Source organism: Calonectris borealis, chromosome 1 (assembly GCF_964195595.1).
Source record: "Calonectris borealis chromosome 1, bCalBor7.hap1.2, whole genome shotgun sequence".
NCBI lineage: Eukaryota > Metazoa > Chordata > Aves > Procellariiformes > Procellariidae > Calonectris > Calonectris borealis.
This window is the reverse complement of record NC_134312.1, coordinates 142,752,791-142,774,719: the sequence shown is the minus strand read 5'-3', so window position 1 is coordinate 142,774,719 and position 21,929 is coordinate 142,752,791. Positions and strand designations below refer to the sequence as shown.

The window sequence follows — 21,929 nt, the reverse complement described above, 5'->3', positions numbered from 1 at the left end:
AAAAGAAACTCTAATTGATTTATTTGCGAGTGCAGGAAGAATCTTCTCCAAGGCATGAATCAAACTGGTAATATGGTCCTGAACAAAAGCATTAGGATGCATAGCAATCACTTTTAGAAGTAATACATACCTCTTTCAACTTCTGGTTTTTCCTACCACTGTTCTTAAACCTTAAACTTAAACCTTCTTTTTCCTAACCATAAATGGATATTCAAGATGCACCTATGGTATGTAATTTTATTTCTTTTTTTTTAAAAGATTAAATAATACACTTTTCTGAGATTGCAGAATTATTTTAAACGAAGCTTTTGGGTGTATTTTTCTTTTTTTTCCTTTTGTTTGTTTGGTTTGTTTAAGCCTTAGCCTTGATTCATAAAAATACTTCAGATCAAGGAAGAGGAACTGTACAAGTCAGTCAAGACTTTAAATGAAGATTTATGATATTTATGATTTTATGATAAAGAATTGAATTTCTTTAGGCCTCATTTTGATATGACAAAAGCTGAATTACTCCAGCTAAACTGTCAGAATGCATTAAACACACTACACACCCAAGTGCTCCATGGTTCTTGAAACTACGTTCATTAGTGTAAAGAATACATCTTTAATTCTTATCATAAGAGAGTGGCATAATTTTTATTGCTAGAAAATATAAACTCTCATTTTCCAAATCAAGCATACTCAAGAAAATTCTTACATCCAGCAGTGCTTTACACACTACTGCCATCTAGCAGTTGCCTAGATCAGGACTAGGTAATTAAGAAAAACAACAAAGCTTTGTTGCCTTTTAAAACAAAATAGTCCCCCTTCCCCCAAATTTAAAAAGGTGTCTTACAATTTATTGTATGAATTTTTATTCATACTGATTTATCCAGTTCTGCAAATGAACCAGTTTTACTGTATTTGGGAAGAAGGGCTGGCACATTCGTTTTAATGGACAAGCCAGACAGTTTGCAGGACAATGCCCCACAACCGTCATCCTTTCCTCCCCCAAAATTGCCAGCGCTACGAATGCACAAATTCAGCAAAGATGCAGTCTTTGGTGGTTTACATCCCTTATCAAGGTCATTTAGGATACAAAAAAATCAATTTAACACTTGACCATGACTTCCATGACCCACATAATTTGCTGGTGACAATGTAACTAAGATGACCCTCAATTACCTTACAGGTTAATAACAAGATCTTTTTTATTCAAGCAAAAGGAAAACCACAAATTAAGGAAAGGCCAACATAACTTGAAGTCCTCTAGTTGCACTAGGAGATTTATTACCAACAGCAGGTTATCTACTTCTCTTAATTTCAATCAATAAATTTATGTTTACGAACTACACAAAAACTTGGAGGAAGCTCATATTCTTTGTCAAGCTGTGTATTTGTGCCATACGATCATGCCTTGTATTTCCTCTTTTGTTGGTCATGAAACAAACTATTTAATATTTTGGAAAATGCATCAAGTAAATTCTATAAAAAGATCAAATTGTCTGAAGTATTTTTTTTATGATCACTATTTCATGACTGTTGTATATTCATCTGAATGGAATTCATCCAGATTATCCTTCTGAAGATAAATTATAAAGCAGAAACATAAGAAGAGACTGTTTCCTTCAAACTTCTACAAAAACTCCACTGCTCTGGATTTTCAAGATAAAGGCTGAAATACAGGTGAGCAATAGCTGATAAAGCTGAACACGTAATTTCAAAACATGAAAATGAAACAAAGAATCTACTCTGGTCACAAAGATAAGCTATAAAACAATATTTGTGGGACTTGTTAAGAGTATTATTTGAAGAAGTTAAGTCTCGATGGTTAACATATTTTAGCGTTCTACACTATTGAGCATCCACCTCTGTAGTCCCTGACAAGCTTCTCACATATGAGCTAGAGGTTAACAACGTCCTTTTTGGTGTCCTCTTCTGGAAGTTTCTCCATAATTATACTTTGTTTCCAGCCCACAAAAGTTTGTTCTGCAAGACATTCTTGCTTCTACAGTGACACACAATACACTTTACAAACGAGATTTGCTACATCTTGTTTTGTTTTTTTCCTTTTTTTCAAGTCCACTCTGAAGAACAGTCATGAGGTAAATCCAGTTTAAGCAACAGTGCAGAAGTATCCCCAAAATCTTTAAGGTTTTGTTTTGGTTTTTGTTTTGTTTTGGGTTTTTTTTTGCGTTTTTTTTAGGAATTTAAACTGAGCAAACTAAAATTAACAGTGACTAGCATTCCTCTAAAAAAAAATCATAAGTTTACTTAAAACTTTCATAAAATTGAATGAAATCTGTGCATAAAAAAATATAAAATTCTATGAACTTTTGTTTCAGTTTCTCTGAAAGAACAGAAAAAAGAAGGTCTAAAAATGTAATGGTTATAAAATTCAAAGCAAATCCTTTCTACATCCTTCAGGTAACAATCATTTATTCCAGTCTCCCTGCCCCTCCTTTTTTCATGACACTGCCCCTTTTTTAAAGTAGTGACACATCTATTTTATGTGAATGTACTTACAAGAAACTGAAAAGGTCATTAAGTCTTCAGTTAAGGAACACCAAGGTGGAAAAGAGAAGAAAAAAACAGCAGCTGAGGCTGCTCCAGAACACACTGTTCTGGAGAAAAATTTAGAATTTTTAAAAGTACACTATGACTGAAAAGGGAAGAACAAGGATAAACAGAAGGACATATCAATAAGGAACAGAAGGAGACAAGAAAACCTCTTCCTTTTCCTTCTTCTTTAGAAAAAATATTAGAGTCTAGCCCTTCAGAAAATTTACTAATAAGAAGGTAAATGTGCAGGCTGCTTCCCACAGCGGGAACGTGAGCTACAAGCCAGCCACTCTCTCTAAAGAGCAGATTAATTGCAGATGGACAGGGTGAACATTTCACCCTTTCACACATGATAGCGGGAAGAAAGGAAAATGCTTACAGAAAAATCTCAATTAAGCAACTCCAGAGTTATTCATAGGAAAATAATATGTATCAAGTAATGTGTACTTGTATTGAAGGTCTTCTGCAGACCATGTTTTATTTTACAAGTCATGTTTCTCCAGGAAAACATTTGTTGGTCCTAAGTGGCATGCTTCTTCACAGCTGTTTGAAAAACATATATACTTTGTAGTTTACTTTCACAATTCATATGTACTATATATATGTATACATAAATACACATACATACATATACATGTAAGGTTCATGTGTATAAAGGTTTGCCATGCATAAAAATGACAAAACATCTCCTATACTTTAGGTCAAATAGTCTGTGAAACAAAATAACCTACTGGAGTGCCTTAATGGATAAATTGCTGACAACTGTGTATTTTTACAGTGACAAAAAGAGCATTCTGAAAATAACTACAGCCAGTACGGTGAAGACTATATAGTCGGGGGGGGGGGGGGGGGGGGGGGGAGGAATCAGACTTGCATAGGTAACCACCGTGCTCTAACTGATAAAGTCCTCGCTCCTTCCAACTTTGTGTTCTGCATTTTATATTACCTGTTGCACACAGGTAAAGCAAGTACTAATGTAAAACTACTATAGCGTTCTATGATTCAGTTCAACACAAATTGATCAACTTCAACCCTCCCCATACTTCTCCCCACCCCCAGCAAGACAGGACACAAAAAAAAAACAACTAAAAAAAGTAGTGATAACATCTTTTGATGCCCTACAAGGTATTTGAACAAATTTACTCTTATAAATTCATCTTCCAGATTGAAAAATATACTTTGATGTGAACTATCACTTTATTTAATGAAGGGTTACTTCTGTTGTGCCTGAAACCCACAGAAATCCAAATTAAGAATAACCACTAAGTGGCAGTATCTACATGTAAAAAGGAAGTCATAAAAATTTGTATGAAAATGTCTTATAAAGAGATCGTGCTACTTTTTTACATGGAAGTAGCCTTACCTCTTCCTGCAAAAAGTTATTTTGATTTAAAAACAAAATATTAAAAAAAAAAGCCAACAATTGATGACCTATCTGCTTGCCCAGTGGAAACTGAATTCAATCAAACATACTGATACTAAAACACTATGGTTTTAAAACAGACTTTTAGACCTTAAGGGTGAAGGGAACCAGCGTACTTATTAGTTGCCTACCATTCTTCTGTGCCAAGGCAACGCAGTACTGGGAGCATGTAACCCGTAGGGAAGCAACCTTTATGACCTCCATAACACGACTTGATCTGTCCCATCTGACTTTTACTCATAAGGGATCCATTAAGAGTAGATCCCTCAGATCCACCTTCATTTCAAATTGATCTTGTAGAATTCTGCCCCCACACTCCCTCGAACTGTTGCAAAAGCAGCATCAAACAGGTAAAACAGATGAGTGAAGAGGATGAGCACCTATGTAACGCCTAACTCGCTTACCAGGCTGCCTCAACTAGAACACTCAGATATGGTCTCCCTCAAGAGGTGGCCCTAGGGCATAATATCAAACCACTTTTCTAATATGACAGGCTAGTTTTTTCCTCCCTTATTTTTAATCCCAATGATGGCCCTTCCTTCCTTTTAAGGACATGTACTGTAATCGTGGAAGGGTAGTTCAAACGGAGAGAACAGAGAAATCACTGGGGAAAAAACCTCTGCATTATCAAAAAGTTTACATACACTAGTAAAACAGACATAAGGCTTACAATATTGTAGAAGTTACAGCTAAATAAATACTTCTGCTGAAGCTGGCCTTATTGTTTCTGTCTAGGTTTTTCAGTTTCATTTTAGCAACAGGCTAGTGAAAACACAGTATCCAGTTTTAAAATGTTATTCCCACAATTCAAAAATCTCTCTAAAAGGAAAGCAGAAGGAAACAGCAGTTACAAAACATTTAGCAATTCAAGTTGTATGGAAGATTAATGTCCCATTTAACGTATTGATGTACATATCTCAATATTTGCTCATTTTACTTCATTGAGCTCCCTTTTCGCAAGATGAATGCTGACAACTTAAATACACAAACCTACTCATATAAAATATTTTTCTATGGTAGCTTATTTGTGATATTGCTCCCAGTTATACTTAAGGTGTAATACTGGTTTCCATATAGCCATTTTAAGATGATCATTTCCTTCATATTAAGGGATTTGACATGTGTGAACCACACGGAATATTAGGTGAAAACCTGAGCTCTGAAATCAAGCTTTTTTTCTTCGAACTGTAATTACATTTTGCATGTTAAACCATAACAAAAACCCACTTACCTATCCACCAGCTTTTTAGCAAATCCAAAATCAGTAAGCTTGATATGTCCTTCTTTGTCTAGTAATATATTTTCAGGTTTTAAGTCTCTGTAAACTATTTCTTTGGAGTGCAGGTATTCTATTGCACAAATAATTTCTGTTGAGTAAAACAGTCCTGTGCTGTTGTTGAAACGTCCCATGTTGCGCAGGTAACTAAAAAGTTCTCCTCCTGGCACATATTCCATTAACATGTATAAAAAACGTTCATCATGGTTGGTCCAAAATCTGTAACAAAAATATTATTTTATTGAATAAACAAATTATCTCTCTGATTTGCTTTAGCAGTAAATTTCTGTAAAATCATCTCTGTTGCTCCAACTATGTACATAATTAATTTATGGTTCCTATTCTGCAAACATTAAAACCCCAAGAATCTAGCAGGATTATGTAACAGACGTTCAAGCAGCTGACTTAACCTGAAAAGTAAAACAGAGAGTTCAGGATGCGCACAGCACAAGCTAAGAAAGAAAATCTAACTGATAGACTGCGTTGCATTTTACAAAACTGGTCTCTGCTAAGCACCTAATAACTGACTTGGTATACTGCCAGTCTGCTAAGACCAGACAACTGTTACAGACCTTACATTTTATTTAATCAAATATTGCCAAAATGATGGGAGGTGAGCAGAATCTGCTTTTGTAAAGATGTTTATGACAATATGTTCAAAAACAGGACACCAGAGAGTTCTCCTTCCCCCTTCCTATCCCTTCCTGCCCGGAAATATACAACCCCAACTAATGTGACTAGTCACTAGATAAGCATCAGATCACAATGCTTGCTCTTCTACAGTATCTTTAACAAAAGCAATAGAAAAGCAAAAATGACAGCAAAACAAGATTCATTTCTGTACCTCAGAATTAACCTAATGATAAGTACCTTCCATTCCTCAGACTGTTGCCTTTAATTTAAGAACTATTATTGTGGTACATTCATTATTAGAGCGCAGTAAAGAGCAGCTAAGGAAAAAAGAAAATCATTCCACACGGCTGTCAAATGCTTCGTTACAGAACACAGGAATCTCCTCTTCCACATTCCACATTTTCTTTCTACCCATATTAAACAACTCATATACCACACACCCAAATGCAACTCAACAGGTAAGAAGAAAATAAGTATCTGGTAACGTCTTGAAGAATATTCTATATTTTAAAACAAACAGCTATCCGTATCACTATGATAACAGTTAAAGAATATTGTATTCCTATCTACTTTAATGATACAAGAATAGAAGTTACTTTAACTTCTAGTAACTGCTTCTGCTTCAGTATCACAAGAATGAAAGATCAAATATTTTTTGCCTTCCCTAGCCCCCCCCTTCATTAGCTGGTTCCTAATCAAGGCATAGAGTCTCAAGAAAGATAAGCAGAGCAAACTGAGCTCCCAAACCCATGAGTGACTTTTGCTCAGTAAGATTTTCTTTCTTGACACCGGCACTGAGGGCAACCAAGAAAATGAGACAGACTATCAGATGTCAGCAACAGCTCCTCCATTCCTTCGAAGTGATGAAGAAAGCAGAGCCCAGGCTTGCCTTTGGTTTTTATGGCACTACTTCCCTATCACAAAGTCATCAACATCATTAATTGGCTATTGATGTTCATAGTATCTTTATTGATTATATAAAAACACTCTTGAGAGGTATTTTAAGGAGTTAGGCAAAGTTGCACCTACAATAAACAAAGAAAGAGGAACAGGAATGGGCAAAACGAAGCAAACCACATATTTAAAAAAACATGTACAGGGGTGAGGAACAACAAAATCTGACAACGAATACAGAGAAAAAAACGGAAGACCTAGACTATTAAAACACAGTATTGTTACTGGAATTAACTTCTTAAAAAACTGACTCTTAAAGGATTGTCTATCCACAGAAAAATGGATATGTTATTTGGTATACATGAAAAGTAGCAAAATAAAGAACTTTAATATTTGCAGTACAGATTGCTTTAAATGGTATTTTAAAACACAAAAGGAAAATATCACAGAAACTCTGATTAGAATAATACGCATGGTGTCAGGTAATTTTAAAATTCAGCTTCACTACATAAATTTTGGATGCCATTGTGAACGCTTACAGAAAAACAACCTATTTTAAGCTTATAAGACTATAAGGCACGGTTGATTTTTATTAATTCCTGTTCTCTTGAAAAAGATCAAAGATACATGTCAAAATTACAGCACAATATGAATTGCTGCACCCACAGAGTTACGATACATCACTCAAACATGTCATAAAAGATTGCCTAGGAGTTTCCAGTGACCAGTCGTTGCAAGAGCACCAAACAAGCATTTCCAAAAAACAGTTTAAAAAATAAGTAGATAAATAACTTCAGTATCTACAGAAAAACTGATTCAGGACCTCCCTACACACAGGAAGAACATTTCTCAAAAGCAGCAGGAAAAGGAAAAAAAAAATCTTCTATAAAACTCTTTATATATAGGAATATATAGGAAGGATGAACACCAGTAATAAATTTCGTACAACATTACTTTAAAATTCTCCATCATAAAGTGCTAAAAAAATACCATATTATGCTGCACTGGCACATATTCCTTGTTTTGCAACCTGAGGAAGATATTATCCATGTGTAAGGTGGTGACATTAATTGAAAATATAAAAACCAGACCATGTAGATAACACAGTTCAAAGGCATTGAAAAATTGAAGAACTGTATGGAAATGTTTTCCCCCTTTTTGCTGATCAATTATAGTCAAAGAATTCATGGAAAAAAACCATGTATTCGGCAGGGGAGGAGGACGCTGAAAAAAAGCTGTTGGCCACACAAAAAACTGCAGAAAGTTTTATTTGTCATACAGTCAGTGATAACCGTACACGAATGCGTGTTCAACCTAAAGCACACAAACATTAACATGACTTAAAATTTACCTCATTTCAGCTAGGTCTCCTTTGCCAAGGGACAAAGGCAGCACATGGACAATTAGATGAGCATAGCTGATGCAGCCTCTCATCGAACATGTGAACAGAAAAGGCAGAGTGCTAGAAGACATGAAGAGTGTTTGCCTTGCACACAAGTGAACTTCCATCTGAATGGTGTCCTTCCTTTGGCAACTTTAAAATCTGACATTTTGGAAATAAGGCATGAACGAAATCCAAGAAAACTTAGCAGTTTGGATTTTTGATCGCTTCTGTATGGACACGAACCCTCGCATCCCTGTCTCTGACTTCTCACCCAAGTTCCTCTATTCCCACACTTGCTGTACTGTACTAGAAGCACAGATGTCCTGGGGTTTCTTTTGTTTGGTTGGTCGGTTTTGGTAGTTTGGTGGGTTTTTTTTAAAGAATTTATGTACGTACATAGATATACATATAAAATCCTGTTCCCCCTGTTCCGTCCATATTTTAGCCGGTCTAACTAGATGTACTCAGCCTCTCCATCTTGCTTTCCCGCATGCATCTCAAACTCCACGTACCCTAGAACTCATCTTATACGATGCCACACACAGGATATCTGAACACTGGCTGAAAACTAATAGCATCATGATGCTGCAAAAAAAGCAACAGCACACCAGGGAAAAAGCCTCCTCCTGCAGGGCTCTTTCCATCTTTCGGATGACTACCATGCTTTTGCCTTTTCTTTTCCCTCTGATACTTTCTTAGCCCTGGGAGGAGGCTGCACTCCCTGCAGCTGGAGACTAACTAAGGCTAATTTTGGCTAATTTTATGTAAAACTGATTAAGGCAGGTAAACGCAAAACAAATCTTGGTCAATGGCCCTGTATCCATGCATGAGAAAATATAAATGGAAATTAACTGTGCAATTACCCAGAGGTTTAGTTATCCCATTATGAAATATGAACTCAAGATACACAAAAGGCGCTGTGGTGCCGTGAACAGAAAAGTATGACGCCTTCTCTCCTTAATAAAGGGATCATTAGAATCATCACAATTCCACTAAAAAAAGTATTCTTCATGAACTGTGTTTAAATCATGTTTCTCAATAGGTTCCATCACTTAACATCAAATATGGGAATAACAAAGTCCAAGAAGTGCTGCAGTCATTTAAACTCTTTAAAAATAAAATTTGCAAAAGTAAAGTTCACAAAAGTTTTCAAAAAGCAGATACTTAAATCTAATTATATCTTTATCTCGATATCTACAGGAAATATAAATGTAGAAATACTTATTTTCTCTCCATTCTAACATCAAGAAACATCCTAGAAGTCATTTTGATGAGCCAATCCTAACATTTCTTCATCAGTATTTTTCCCACACTTAAGAAAATTTCTTTTCTGCAGTATGAAAATAAGAGACAGACTAAAGCTTATAATAAATCATTGCTTAAATGTTTAAATTATGCCTCTTAATTTTAAATTCTTGATTGTTCTATAATAAATATTTTAGTCTGAAGTCTATTTTAGTCTAGATTACATAATAGAAATTAAATACTTGGTGTTGATTAAGTCCGTAAGAACTTGCAATGAGACTCTGGAACACTTTAACTGCACTTTATATGAGTTAAATGAATTTAAAAAAATACAACAACTTACAATCTGATCAAAAAGGGGTGGTTGACCTCTTTCAAGACTGACTTTTCATTGTGCACATGCTGCTCTTGCTTCAGACGAATGACATCAGGAATGCTCATTACTTTCAGTGCAAAGTAACGTTTGGCCATTTTTTCCTTCACCAGATGAACACGCCCAAAAGTACCCGTGCCTGAAAAGTTGAAGAAGAAACATCAACTTATTGTAAAAATGAAAAAAAGCTTAGATAATTTACTAAATTAAAACCTACAGGAACTCAATTCCTGGTTTGGGTTTTTTCCCCCTCATCAATATATCAGTATTACATTTTTTTATCTGTTTTCACACAGTTTTTTTCTTGGGATTTCTCAATTTTTAGTGATAATGATTTAATAAAAATAACGGTTTTGTGATACTGCCACTCTTTGGAAAGATACTGGAAGCATTTCTTGTGAAGAGAAGTGGTCCTGAGAAAGGGTAAGGGAGATGTATAAAAAAAAAAAAAGTATGTAATATATATGTTTCAAATGTAACCAATATTAACAAAACAAGCAAAACTGTTCTCAAGTGCAGAAGAAAGGTTGGGAAACACTCTCTTATATTTCAGAGATCAGTTTTAATTTAGATAGGGCAGGGAGGGGCGGGATAAACTCAAAAGTAGTGTTCAGCTTATTATATCCACAGTGTGTGGCATAAAAGAAAAAAAATCATCACTGACCAATGTAATGTTCAATTGTAATGAATTTAGTAATTCCTCAACACAAAAAAATACTTAACTTTCCATGTATTATTTATTAAAACAAGGTAGCTAAAAATCAGTCAGGGTTTAAAATGTAGGAACTCATAACATGAAGAGTACAGAATATACAAAAATGATGACAACAACAATAAAAATTCAAAATATTCATCTACCAAGGTTCAGTGACTAAGAACAGCTGTCTGCAATTATTCAGGTGAGGGGATTATTCCCTTAAATGTGCACAGAGAGATGAAGTGATTCAGTAGGATAAGGGAGTGATGGGAAAAAAATACTGTTGCTGACCCTTCTAAAAACAAATTAAAAGAAATCTGCTTATAGTGCTGTATCGTTATATTACATCGAAACAGTAGATGTCAGGCACCCTTTTTTGTAGTTAATGTATTCCTTTTCCAATTCACTCTTAAAAATATAAAAGGAAAATAAAAACATGCTGTCTTTTCAATAATGTATTACGATTGTCTCTTATTCAATACTGTAGTCATTAAAGTTCCTTTTAAGTGCATTGCACTCTAAACAATTATACATAATTGAACTGAGTATTTCTTTTAGTTTGCAATGAAAGTTAAAACTAGCACATTTAGCCACATTACTATTTGTACTGCAGCACAGTATTATACATTTGAAGATGAATACACATTTCAGCTCGTTGGGTGGTTGCTCATTGTTTTTTCACTCATTAAACAATACCATGTAGGTTCCATTAGAACAGTACACCAGATATTTTTAATCCTATTCTCTGACAGAAATATGTGCCGCTTGGCATTCAAACCAATTGCCTAACTTGTAAAAGGTCACTCTTGTTGAGAAACGCCTTCCAAAAAAATCAAAATCTTATACTTAAGCTTACAGTCATACCCTTCTTTGCACCTAGGAAGGCAGCCCATAGACCTGTTTCAGTATTATTAACTGGTATGTCAATTGATTTCAGATTGTGCTGACCGGTTATGATCAACCTGTACTTCAAGACAATTTTCTAAGACATGTAGTGGGTACAGGGAGATGAGTATGTATGTGAAAGGAAATAGATTTGGGGGGGAGGGGGGGAGACCAAAAAATGAACTTCCAAAACTGCATTACTTGAGGAGGGGAGAAAAAACAAGGAGTTTCTGCTCTAGAAGGTTCAAGAACTTGAGAATTTATAAAAAAAAAAGTTTGTGTTCTCTATGTGTATTCTCCCTTTAAAAATTTACATTTTATTTAACAGTTATTCTTTCCAGTCACTTGTAATATTGTTTAAGAGCACTGCATTTACTAAAAAACAAAACAAAATATTATATTACAAACTAGAAACTAACAACTTCAGCAATCCAGTTTTATGGAACTTGCAGCTCAATGACCAATACAGCTTTCAAAACCAGTTTTCGAGATAAAACCTGGCACTACACAAACCCACCAAGGATTACAGTTGTCCAAGCACAAAAGATTCTATCAAAGCCGTTTTACATTCCCACCTGTCCTGAGTTACAGTTCTTTAACCATGAAAACTGTAAATAGGTCTCAGATAAAGCCTGCTGTTATAGTGAAGTAAGGCACCAGATTACCCTGGAAAATTTATCATGCAATTAAATCCTTTAACAATGCAGTCACATTATACTGTGACTATACCTGTAAACAACCTTATTTTCATGGGGATGGGCTTCTGCAGTAAAAAAAAATCCATACAAAAAAAAGGCTCAAAAGCTTCCAAGCAGAGCCATCTGTTCAAGCTACCTAAAATACTGATTATTTACATCTCTATTGAATGCACAGACAAAAAATTAACTTAGGTTATTTCAGAATTAGGAGCTGAAATTTAAGTTCTGAGTATCTGGAAAAACACTGTCAAGAATAACTATAGCCGTATTGCACACCAAAACTAAAAATCATCTTACATTTTTAAGACTTCCAAATGTGGACTCGGGGACATTAACAGTACCAACCCCATAAGTAAATGCTGGGTTTATATGCATTTTAATACTTGTATGAACAAAGTGCTTCCATAGACATATTCAACATGAACGTCATAAGTGAACAGGTATGTAATTGTTCCTAGGTCTTTAGTGATCTCATGTTTCATGACTTGTTCTTCTTGTCCTAGAAATTTTTATTTTAGAATGTTTTAATTTTTCATTATGCTATTGGTCTAACTTTACAAATGGTGCTGCTCAGAAATAACAATAGTAATAATAATAGCAATCGCAAGTGCCATCCATTTTCAAAGAAGGACCTGCCGGGGACTTATTTAGCAATAGTTCTAACTTTGGAAACACGGCCTCTTTAAAAATGTCTCTGCCAGGAGCAGCAAAGCCTGGCAGGCTATTCCAGAATAGTGGCAAGCACCTAATCTAGAGAGCCACCGGGAAAACCAGACCACACAGATAGGCGAGAACATACAACCTCCCTAACCAGTTTTATTGTTGAACCGATTGCAGGCAGTCTTTTTTCAAACATCTTTAGCACAGTTTCAAGCAACTATGGAAATCAAGAATACAATACAGACCAAGAAGTCATCTAACATTTGTTTTCAGACGTCTCTTCTCATAATACGAATTTTCTCCCATTCAAGTCTTCTCAGAAAATCCATTAGGCCTACATCAGTTGGTAGTGACAGCACCCAGACACAAAACCACCACCCTTCCAGCACTTTTGACAAACAATATGCTCTCTTAAAGTGCTAAAAAAAAAAAAATCATAGTGATGGTCTGGAAATTACTTACACAATTTAAGCTGTTCAGTCAAATTCCTCTCACTGCAAGGAGAAGCAAAGAGCATGGCGAGTACTACATATTTTTCTAACCACAGACTTTAACCATGTGAGGCCATTAACAAGGGGGAGCAGGGGAACTTGCTGAAACTTAAAAACAGTTGTATAAAAGTATGCAAATGGAGTTTAATTTATGCCTTTGCACAGCCACATACAGGACTAATTGTTGAGCTTTTTTTTTTTTATGCTTAGCCAGTCTTCAGACAACCAGATCAAGTTTGCATACAAAGATGACTACAATTCAAGTATCTCATTTCAAACATTTGGTCTGGATGTCCTGCTCATGCTTTTAGCCATTTCTGCAAAGATTTTTAAAATTCTCTTCCTTGCAAACAGGGGGGAGGGGGGAGGAACGGGATGGGACACGACACGCAAGGTGGGAGGCTGCAACAAGGTATTGTTATGGTTGTTTAGCACAGTCAAGAAAACGTAGCTGTTTTCTAAAAAGAAGTCTTATAGGTGGAAATTCTGCCCCTCACATTCATGGAAAGAAAACTGAAAAATTGAAGCAGTGAAGTGGCAGCATGTAAGAGAGAGGCCCAGCTCCAAAATTTGAGGGAAGGTTTTTGGAAGCAGAAAAAGGCAAGGTTACCGGTCTTCCCTCAAAGCACCACTGCCTCCTGCCCTCCAGCTAAGGAGGAGGAAGCTCATGGAACAGTTTTTGTTAATCCCCATGAAAGAATTGTTCAATTTTTTGCCCTGATCACCTCAGAACTCAGCTGTATGAACCGGCTAAATTTGACCCTCTGTGACAGATAAGTGAACATTCCTTAGGATTACCTTAAAATAGAAATATTCTGTACTTGCCCATCTTGGACATAATAATTAAAGGAAACACAGTGTTTACAGATTTGCACAATATTCTACTGGCATTTATTTAATGTTTAGTTCAAAACAAGAGAACTTCAGGGACTGTGTACCGTTCTGGATGAGTCCTGGGATCTACCAAGTACTATCCTGCTGAAGGAAGAGGAACGGCTACACACACACACACACATGCACGCACACACGAGCATCCCGACCTGTCTCTCTTTATTATAGCACGTAATGCCAGAGTTTTAGAGCAAAAATACACTCACATCAGAAAATTATACCCCATGCAAACAGTTGTTACTAAAAGGTAATAGCAGTTTATTTGCGCAGTCCCCTTCTCTCTGCTAAGGCATATAGCAAATGAAGGTTTCTGGCCACCAGTAACAAAAGCAAGCGAAGAGTGCCTGTGCTATTTGCAACATGCAACAACACAATTCAAGATTTTCAGGACTGAACGGGCAAACAGAACAAGCATGCAAAATGCTAACCACTAATCCAGTATAATCTGTTTACAACAGAAACAATAAAATTTTTGGATCCCTTTGCAAATTTAATGTGGTTGCAGAATTTGAAGGAATGCCATCAATCTTCTCAATTAGGTAACCTTCTCATGTTAAACACACCAAAGGGAGGAGGCCAAAAACTGCAGAGGACCAGCTTGGCCCAGGTATCAAACACAAGAAGGGCATTCTCAACCTTACAAAACAAGCTGGATTCCCTAACATCATGCCAAAACACCATAGCCAGCTTCCAGGATTTTACTCTCTTTGAAGCCTGGTAAAAAGAATAAAGAATGTGGGAATATTTCTGATGCAATTTTAGATACTTTTGATGCTAGGAAAACCAATCCTGCAACTTTCGATGAGCTAAAACAATTAAGTAGTCATGTAGCAACTATTTTGCTGTTGATGTAGGTGACTAATTTAATGCTCAGTTTGCCTCTTTATTGCTCCCATTAATTAGGCCCAGCTGTTCCAGCTTCCCATCCTTTTAATCCTCAGCTCTTTCTTAAAACCAAGTTTGCCTTGCTCAGATAGATACCATCTGTTTTAATGAAGAATAAACTAGGTCATGTGAGATCCACGACCCTGAGGGCTGCTTTCTGAGTCCCAAAGGGGTTGGTCCTGACTTCCACAGATGCCTACAAAAAGCATTAGATGTATCTGCTTTTATTTACAGTTAGAAGATACGTTTCCTATTGTGCCACATATTAGTCTTTGTTGGTAGCCACAAGCACGACAGACTTAATTCTGTTGAATATCAGAGATAAACTAGGTGAATTGTATCAGATTACAAACTCACTATTAAATGTCGAGTTTGTCTGCCATTTAATCTGTCTCATCTCAGGATGGAACTTGAACAACCTAGCAATACATGTCTTAAAAGGAGGAGTGGGGGTTGTCAGTAATTCTTAACAAAGAAGGGGAAGACATGGTACAGCAAAGGAAACCAGCCAGCCCAAACAGACTGGTAATCAGAAGATTAACACTTGAGAGAAAGATACGGGGAAACCATATGACACAAGCAACTGCGGGCTTCTACAACAGAAGATGTGGTTGGCACATGAACAGGCAACACAGAATGAGGATGACTATTTCAGACACCACAGTAGCAAAGTTCACTTTTTTTTTATTTTTCAACCCATAGACCCATAGTGTCAACTGAAAATGCCTTACAGACTACCATTCAACCTTCTCAAATTCAGTGTCTTCACAGTGTTCCAGAAACCAGATGTGGATTGATCACCATAACTTTTAGACCGCTGCTTCTATACTTCTATACCACTCTAGACAGTTCCGATCTAAACCTGAAAAACACGCCAGAGAAATAAAGAAATTTAGAGAAGGTTTTACAGGCTGCCTATTGTTCTGTCTAGAACTGCGTGTCTCAGTACTATTGAATGTAAGAAGTAGATGTCAGACAATACTTTTTGCAAAGCTTTTGTATATCCTTCAGTGATCATATATCTAAGGAGACAGTCTGATTAAAAGAGCTTAAAAGCATATAAAATGGAGATGCTTCGTGCAGTGTTCACCATGTGCAGCTCTGCCAGAGCAGCTTGCTTCTATGACTTTGTTCATTCATCCATTGTGCTAGTGTTTACATTAGGAACTCCTTGGATAGAGAAAATGTCTTTCTACTTAGCAATAACGTGAGATACTACACAGCAAGAAATATGCCCGCTACATTCCAGGCAAGATCATCACTTTTCAGACTACCTGTCCCAGAAATTCTATTGCCAGTGGCATACCAGTGGTTCGCTCTTACTTCTTGAATTATAGACTCATCGCTTGTCAACCCATTTTTCAACTGAAACCTCAGTATCATTAATTCTTTATCCCAGCTCAGTTGAAGTTGAAAATTAGCAATGCATGTTCGAAGTACAGCCTAGCTTTTGACTCAAAGATGCTGCTGTAAAAATTTTCTACCTCTTTGCTGTTTCCAGATTCCAAAGATCTGACATATTTTCAACTTCTTTCTTACTTGGGAGCCTACAACAACACACCACTAAAACTTTAGATTTAACAAGCTGGAATTTAGTATAGTCTCTTCAACTTTGCACAAGATTTGATATGCCAGAGAATACTAAGCAATCGTGTCAACAGTTCTTGTTGTTGACCTACCCATTTAAATCTTTCTGAATTACAATCCTTAAGAATGAAGAACACAGGAATCACAAAGCTAATTAATACCCATCAGTCAAACTTCCTGTTTTTCACATAGTTCAGAGACAGGTTCCTGATTTCCAAAAAGTGCCATTCAACAGAACACCCATGATGGGAGTTCCTTTTTAATTGCAGATAATTTTTTTTTTTGGCTTACAACTTATTGGGTCTCTATAAAAATACTGTATCATCAGGGTATCTTCAAAAAAAATAAGCAGAATCCTTGAAAGTTTCTCCTCTCTCTTTATTCTTTATTTATTTATTTTGAAATACCAGGGACCAATAAATAAATGATACCAGAAAGTCACCAGCCTGCTGGTAATAAGATAACCCTTAATCCTTTCCACTTCTAAACAGCTCTTAGAACACTAAATTTAAGTGCATGTCCATGTCCCTTCACGCAACTTTAACATCCACAGTTTTCAGAACAATTCTCATAAAACTGGTATTTCCCCACTTGATGCTTACATGGTATTTTTGTAACTCTTCTCATGCCTTCTGCTACCTGCGATTTGCGACATGTTGATATAAAGAATATGAACGGATGAGCGGATGAAAAGTCTCTCCTCCGTATTGAAAATAGGACATTGCAAAGTCATTATTACTCCTCCTTTTCCTATTTAAATATTGCACATGAAGTGTTGATAGGCCTCAACTGCAAAACTGTAAAGATGTAAATATTTTATAAAAACAGCTCAAATAGAAACCTTTAAGATGTACTCCTTTTTCACGTAGAAACTAAGCTCTATACTACTTTTGCTGAACTAAATTTAGGAGGCCTGTTGAAACAGCATATTTCAAATTATACCAAATCCCTGCTAAACGTAAAGTGTATGAAACTGTATTGACCCGATCTTTAAAAAACTTGATCTATCACATTTTAAAAGACAAACACAGTTAAGCTAAGAATCAGGTACCTGTCTGGCTGACAACACATACCAAGTTAAAACACTAGAAAGCATTAAATTATATATTTCATCTGATAAGAATTTCAGGTAATTAAAGCATTATCAAAAGGTGTCACTTTTTAATCATTGGAAAAGAATCTGTAAATTAGAAACTATGCTAGCAAGATAGGCCATTTTTTGACTTTTTAAAGTTATAAAACATCATTCAAATCCTATTCACAGAATTGCTACTTTCAGGTAGAGAGAGATTAAAATAAGCACATTAACTGAGAGCTTCTTGGAATGCAAATACTAAAGAGAAGGATTTTTTTTTGGGGGGGGGGGGGTTCCAAAAAATCTCTCAAACAACAAAAGCCAGACATACAAAATCCAACATCTAGCCACCTCCTGCTAATTAACTGGTGCTTAAAATTCCTATCAACTTTAGAGTAATTCAGGATTCTTTCTAATGAATTTGTGCTCAAAGTTAATCTTTTATAATTGCTTTAATTATTTTTTTCTTTAAGTGTTTAAAACCACTATGAAACAGCTTCCTTAAAATGAAACGTAAAACAAATTGATGGACATTTAGGCTAAAAGTTACTATTTTTTAATTAAAGTTACACTTTTGCTTACCACAAACAAAATAATACATGAATGCATCACAAAGTAACCACTCAGGCAAAGAGAAGGAAAACCAAAAAGATAAGTCTAGTATTATTCTAGGTATCATCAAATCCCAGATTTTAGGCTACAAGATTCCTTTTGATTGTTTTAAAAAAAAAAAAAAAAGCAATGACAGAAGCATTTTATACTATAACCCAAAATGATGAATCCTGATCTCTCTTCAGATACTGTTTAATTTTGTGTCTGCTGTTGTGAATACATGGCTCCTACTTCTTGAGTCGGGATTAGTACTACATTCAAAAATTTTAACTGGATGTCCCAGAAGCAGTCTAAGCCAAAAGGGATTGACCTCTAATTTTCTATGAAGACGAATAACTTGCAATTTATCTCTGGTAGGGCATAAAGAACCAATTCCGGTTAATCATTAATAGACCATTTTTCACTTATTCTATTCTGAAGATGAGCTAGAAGTGCTTCCCAGTGACTTTTTTTTTCCCATGAAAGTAAGAAGAGAGACGGTGAGTAAAACCTATGCACGGACATACTAAATTGGAAAAACCAGCTCTATTGCCAAGTTTAATTCCCACAACCAAATCTATACCCAGGAGGACAGTAAAGCTTTCTCTCTCATCATTTGTTAGCACTTCTATCTTCACCTTCAGTTTCCCTGTTTACAGGAAGCATTTACAAAACTGATTTGGCTAGTTGCTTTACTCAAAATCAGCATGGAGATATTTAGTTTGGTTTTCCACAAAAAAAAAAAAAACAACAATTTGCTGTGTCACAAAGTCAGGGACAGACTTAAAACCTTTTCAAGTAATTTCAACTAAAGGAAACAGTCATTAAGGTCTTGCAAGTTTAAAACAGCACCTCTGTAGAAGACACACCACAGTTCAGGTATTTAGTAGATTGCTCCAGTAGCTTTTGCTCTGTAAATTGCTACAATTGAAGATATTAGGTCTTTTATGTTGCTGCAAAACTACTGTATGGACAAAGCTTATAATTATACCCAAAGAAAACAAAAAACCTTTTACAGTTGACAAGCTGAACAACTACAAAACATGGCTGTGCCCAAAACTCATGTTCTCATCTAAGAAAAATAAATAAAAATAACATTTTCATGACTAAGAAACAGACACTTACAAATGCAATAATCTGTGAAGGATTTAAAGAGTCACTTTGTTCCATAGAAGTTAAAGTTACATGGAGTCTGATAAAGATCAGAGATACATGCAGCAGCATGGGTCGAAACTTTAACAGCAGCCCCCTCTGAACTATGTGAGGCTAAACAGGGGTACTTAGTAGGTATGTAACACCTGATTAGTCACTTTCCTTTTCAACCCAGAAATATGTGCCTCTACACACTTCTAGGATTTTTACATAATCAGCATATTTTTGTCTGTCCTGAAACTCAGCTCTTGCAGATTTCTTCCTTTGTTTTCTCCAAAAAAACTACTTGATGCAAGTCAGTCCTATATTAATGCAAAGAAAGTATCAAGCTTAATATCCTTGACTGTGTCCTTTTTAAAAGCTAACAAAAAAATCTTGTTAAAGTACAAAGGTTTATTATTGCTGAACGAATGTAATAAAAGCCACATTGTTTGTACTTGACCGATTTCCTCCTTCACCAGTGCTGGACAGAAGCCTTTGAGGGACTGGTACCTCTTATAATACATTCCTTTCAATTACATTTCGCTTCTGTCTTCATCTAAAGTAGTGCTAAAAGAGAAACAAATCGAGGGGGACATTTCACATAATGCACAAAAACTGTATTTTTAAATACTTTTAAAACAGATTATCTATTCACTACTTAATATGGTATTTCTACAATGCTTTTAAAGTATAAGATTGAAGAGCAAATTATGTTGAAGAGCTCCTGAGTGAAGACAGATCAAAGACACTGACTTAATTTAAATGCACTCAGCACGTTTTAGTTCTCTCCTATGTTTCAGGAAATAGCTAGATAGGCAACTAATAGAGAACTGTTCAAGATTACCCATTCCCTGCTATTTTGTGTGTTACCACAGAATTAGGTGCAGAAGGCCCTAGTCTGGAAACACACTTGCATATGTATTTACGCACACGTATACCAGCAAAATTGTGATTTTGCTAGAAAGGCCAGCTTGAAATCCAGATACACTAATATTCAGAATGCAAATTATATCAAATTAGCAGTGAAAAGTTCAATGGTAGCCAACACCTACTTTTCCACTTTTTTTTTTAAGTTTAACCTTTTTTCATTCAGACTTTTGACTTTCATCTTTAAAATTTCACTGACCTAGAGCTAACTCAGGATAACAAAAGGAAAAAAAAAAAAGCCTCTGGACATTCACAATGAAGACAAAGCCTGTCCACTGAGTAGTAGTTAGGCCTCGAAGCATCAGAAAGTTCGTTCTTTACATTATACCTTCAAACCTTAAGACTGATATTTTTGAAAAATGACAAACTGCCGTTCGTTCTTCTTTCAAAGATCAAATACCACAGAGGACCATGTAGCCCCATATCATCTCTTTATTGTTGGACATTAAAAGATACAATGGATATATGTCCTGAAAGATTGCCATTGTTCTTGGCCTGTTGCAATTTATGGTGGGAACTTATAAAAAGTCTTTTCACAATACAAAAAAGCAGAAGTAGTAATGTTGCAGGCTAACCGTGTACACTAGTAACTGACCAGCTCGTTTGTACCCAAAACACAAGCTGAGAGACAGAATTTCTCCATCTTTCAGGCCAACAGCCAACAGCCTCCCCAGACACCTTGAGTTGGAACTTCCTCACTTATTACAGAGCTTACCTTTGGACCAGCCAGGTGGAATCCTTTCCAAGTCAACAGAGGGGAAAAAAAAGCACTTCTATATTCAATAGAGCAGTTTTACACATCCAGTTTACGAACCCAGAAGTACCTATTTCTCTCTGCTGATTATGAAGTGATTCTACACATGTAGGTTTGATAGTCATTCACACTGCATAGGTTTACATTCAGACAGATGAAACCAACCTCGAAGTTATATGGTCTGATAAGTGCACGTGGGATTTCATGACATGGAAATTATTGACACAGAATATGCTAATTTGTATAAGGAAGTATACATTTGTGAGGTTTAAAAAAGAATTGTTAGCAACTCATTAAATTCTTCATACATGTCACCAAAACTATGCCCAATGATACCTATACAACTTTATAATCTTCAGCACTGTGACCCAAATAAAACTTACTGACACAATATCACGAATGTGCTATTAAAAATGTCAGCTCATTCATCTAGCAATTTTTTTAAAAAATACTGACATAGTTAATAAACAGGCATTATACACAAGAAAGGAGAGATGCAGTTTTTACAAATGATCAGAGCTCAAACCACATCCAATTTGAAAGCTTGCATTTATCCATATGCATTTTACATATGCTATTCAAGTTTATACAGCAGAAAAAAGCCTTAGAAGGTACTTAAAACTATTGTTATGTTTACCTTACACTTGAGCTGTTATGCAGACAAAAACAGAAAAAAGATTTCTGGTGCAACTAAGCCCTTTTCTGAAAACTTTATTTAGTCGGATCTTTGTTTTGAATGGGTTGTACTGAGTACTAAAGATTTTACTGTAATATGCACAAAGGGCTTAGTGTTGTAACTAGAGCAAAATGAATACCTTCTTGAAAGACTGAAGTATTTCTTTGCATCTATAAGCTGTGAACAGTGTGCTGGGCCACTGAGACCCT

General features: G+C 35.8%; 1 protein-coding gene across 2 annotated transcripts in view; it reads right to left on the bottom strand.

Annotated features, from left to right (window-relative positions):
- Positions 1 to 21,929, bottom strand: part of PRKX (protein kinase cAMP-dependent X-linked catalytic subunit) — a 60,489-nt gene that overhangs the window by 20,776 nt on the left and 17,784 nt on the right. For both annotated transcript variants that reach the window (XM_075133707.1, XM_075133718.1), the window contains exons 2-3: positions 9,740 to 9,908; positions 5,196 to 5,459 (exon numbers count right to left, since the gene is read on the bottom strand). In XM_075133707.1, coding sequence (XP_074989808.1) covers positions 5,196 to 5,459; positions 9,740 to 9,908 — 433 coding nt within the window. The remainder of the gene's footprint in view (positions 1 to 5,195; positions 5,460 to 9,739; positions 9,909 to 21,929) is intronic.